Raw genomic sequence first — 2,896 nt, forward strand, 5'->3', positions numbered from 1 at the left:
AGTCGGAGTAATTTCAAATGGCGGAAGGTAGACAGCGAAAACAGAGCATTTAATTACATTTTCTCTTACTGGACCTCTTTGAAATGCAATTGAATACCCCTGCATTATAGCAACAACAACAATAATAATAATAATAATAATAATAATAATAACAGCAATAATAATTGGGAGGGGGGGCGCGGCTGTTCTTATGTTCTCTGAGGGGAGGCTCACCTACCCACACTTTGAAAACCCCTGCTCTAGACTCTCTGCAGACTCTCTGGAGACTCTCTGGAGACTCTCTGTAGACACTCTGTAGACTCTAGACTCTATGTAGACTCTCTGTAGACTCTCTATAGACTCTCTGTAGACTCTCTATAGACTCTCTGTAGACTCTCTATAGACTCTCTATTGAGTCTCTGTAGACTCTCTGTAGACTCTCTGTCGACTCTCTATAGACTCTCTGTAGACTCTCGATAGACTCTCTATAGACTCTCTGTAGACTCTAGACTCTCTGTAGACCTGGGTTGTACTGGTCCCTCCCAGATGGCGAGCACAGCAGCAGATCTGGCCCGGTTGCAGACCCGGGAGGAGGAGGAGGGCAGTCTGAAGGCGGTCCGGTTCCAGCAACAGGACTTCCAGCAGCTGCGGGCTGAGAGTCTGAATAGTGGAGAGCTGTTCTGTGACCCGGTCTTCCCTGCAGACTGCGAGTCTCTGGGGTTCAACACTCTGGGTCGGTACTCCTCCAAAACCAGAGGCATCGAGTGGAAGAGACCTACGGTGAGCTGAGGGGGTGTGAGGCGCTCTGCTTAAGGGGTCTCTACTGAAGCGGTCTGCTAAAGGGGTCTCTACTGAGGTGGTCTGCTAAAGGGGTCTCTACTGAGGTGGTCTGCTAAAGGGGTCTCTACTGAGGCGGTCTGCTAAAGGGGTCTCTACTGAGATGGTCTGCGGTCCCGAGTTAGATTAGTATTTATTCAAAGAAACTGACGTTTATTTTATAAAATACATGTGTGTGTTTTTTCCTGGACGGATTCTGCTCAGTAGATTTCGGTGTTGGACCCTCAGGAAACTGCTTACTCTCGTTCTGTAACATCACAGATAACTTTAACTCATAAACGGCCAGTTTGATCCATGTGTTGGGAGTTCTTTTTCAGTAAGAGTAGGATCTACTTATTTGATAAACAGCGTATCCATCCACCTGCAGCTGTAGGGCAGGGACGCATTGTTTGATATTAAAGATAAGATTACAGCAGCTCCTGCTAATGAAATACAAACTGTGACTCAGTCTGTGAATCATTAACGAGACGCCTGTGAACGCACCGCAGATAAACTGCACAGTTTCATCGTTATATAAAATATTGTCACCTTGTTAAAGATGAAGGTGATCATTATCCTCATCATCTTTAATCACCTGCTCTCTCGTCCAATCAGGAGCTGAGTTCACATCCTCAATTTATCGTTGATGGAGCGAAAAGAACGGACATCTGTCAGGGAGCGCTGGGTGAGAAAACACATTCACACAAACACACACACACACACACACACACACACCGCCACACACGCACACACAAACACACTCACACACACAAACACACACACACACACACACACTCACACTCAGACACACACACACACACACACACACTCACTCTCTGATAGAGCTGTGTGCCCTGCACTGTGTCTGTCAGGTGACTGCTGGCTGCTGGCGGCCTTGGCCTCTCTGACTCTGGACCCCCAGATTTTGGACAGAGTGGTACCTCCCGGACAGAGCTTCAGCTCGCAGTACGCCGGGATATTCCACTTCCAGGTAATCATTTATTTATCAAGAAAACTAATTTAAACATCAAACTATTTGGGGAGTGGGCGAGGCCTTGACAGGAAGTGACGTCATGAGTCTCTCTTACAGCTGTGGCAGGGTTATGGCTAGAAAGGATCCGTCTAGTGTAAAAGGATCCGTCTAGTGTAAAACTCTCGCGAGAGTTTGGCTGAATGTCACGTGGCTGAATGTTTACGTTTGGCAGGCAGCCTTTCAGTTACGATCGTTAACATCAGTTGGCCACAGCAAATGATGGTGAGAAGCTAAACTATCTATTAATTATGTCAATGACACGCAGTGTGATTGTTGAAATAGGGTGTTAGCGGTCTTGTTGGTGTTCAAAGAAGAATGAAAACACTGTAGATCACCAACACTATGGTTTATTTTTTATTCACAGGCAAGTCAATGTTGTCGCAGTAAAAGTCCTGGTGCAATAAACATGTTCCCTTGCAGTGTTTTACTATTAAGTCTGATGTTTCTCTATTAATATTGCTGCTGCATTAATGTGTATGTTCAATCAATCAATCAATGTTTATTTATATAGCCCAATATCACAAATGTTACATTTGTCTCAATGGACTTCACAGTTTGTACAGAATATCAGTATGACAATACGACACCCTCTGTCCTTAGACCCTCTGTCCTTAGACCCTCTGTCCTTAGACCCTCTGTCCTTAGACCCTCTGTCCTTAGACCCTCACATCGTACAAGGAAACACTTCCAGAGAAAAGCCCACAGTTTAAAGGGGAACATGGGAGAAACCTCAGGGAGAGCAACAGAGGAGGGATCCCTCTCCCAGGACGGACAGACGTGCAATAGATGCCGTGTGTAAATTGAAAAGATAATACATTTGCAACATAGGTAGTCCAAATGTTTGGAAATACATGTGTGTATAATAGGAAGATGAATCCACGAGGATATCCATCGAGGGCTTATGATCCAGGACCACAGCCACGACTCAAGATCCAGGACTCGCGATCCATGACACAGGACCGCAGGATCATCCATGACTCCGGATCCCGGCGTATATAGACACCAAAAAGAAAGAAATTTGGGGAAGCTGGGTTAATCGGAACATGAGAGTACACAGGTATAGGCAGA

General features: G+C 45.6%; 1 protein-coding gene across 1 annotated transcript; it reads left to right on the forward strand.

The window, feature by feature from the left end:
• Positions 1 to 449: 449 nt before the first annotated feature.
• On the forward strand, positions 450 to 1,786 carry LOC104947165 (calpain-2 catalytic subunit-like; the record flags this gene model as incomplete). Its single annotated transcript, XM_010773127.1, has 3 exons — positions 450 to 759; positions 1,411 to 1,480; positions 1,668 to 1,786. Coding segments are annotated over exons 1-3 (423 nt in total), but the record flags the coding sequence as incomplete, so codon positions are not given.
• Positions 1,787 to 2,896: the final 1,110 nt, after the last annotated feature.

Source organism: Notothenia coriiceps, unplaced genomic scaffold, assembly GCF_000735185.1.
Source record: "Notothenia coriiceps isolate Sejong01 unplaced genomic scaffold, NC01 NC01_scaffold00012106, whole genome shotgun sequence".
NCBI classification, from domain to species: domain Eukaryota; kingdom Metazoa; phylum Chordata; class Actinopteri; order Perciformes; family Nototheniidae; genus Notothenia; species Notothenia coriiceps.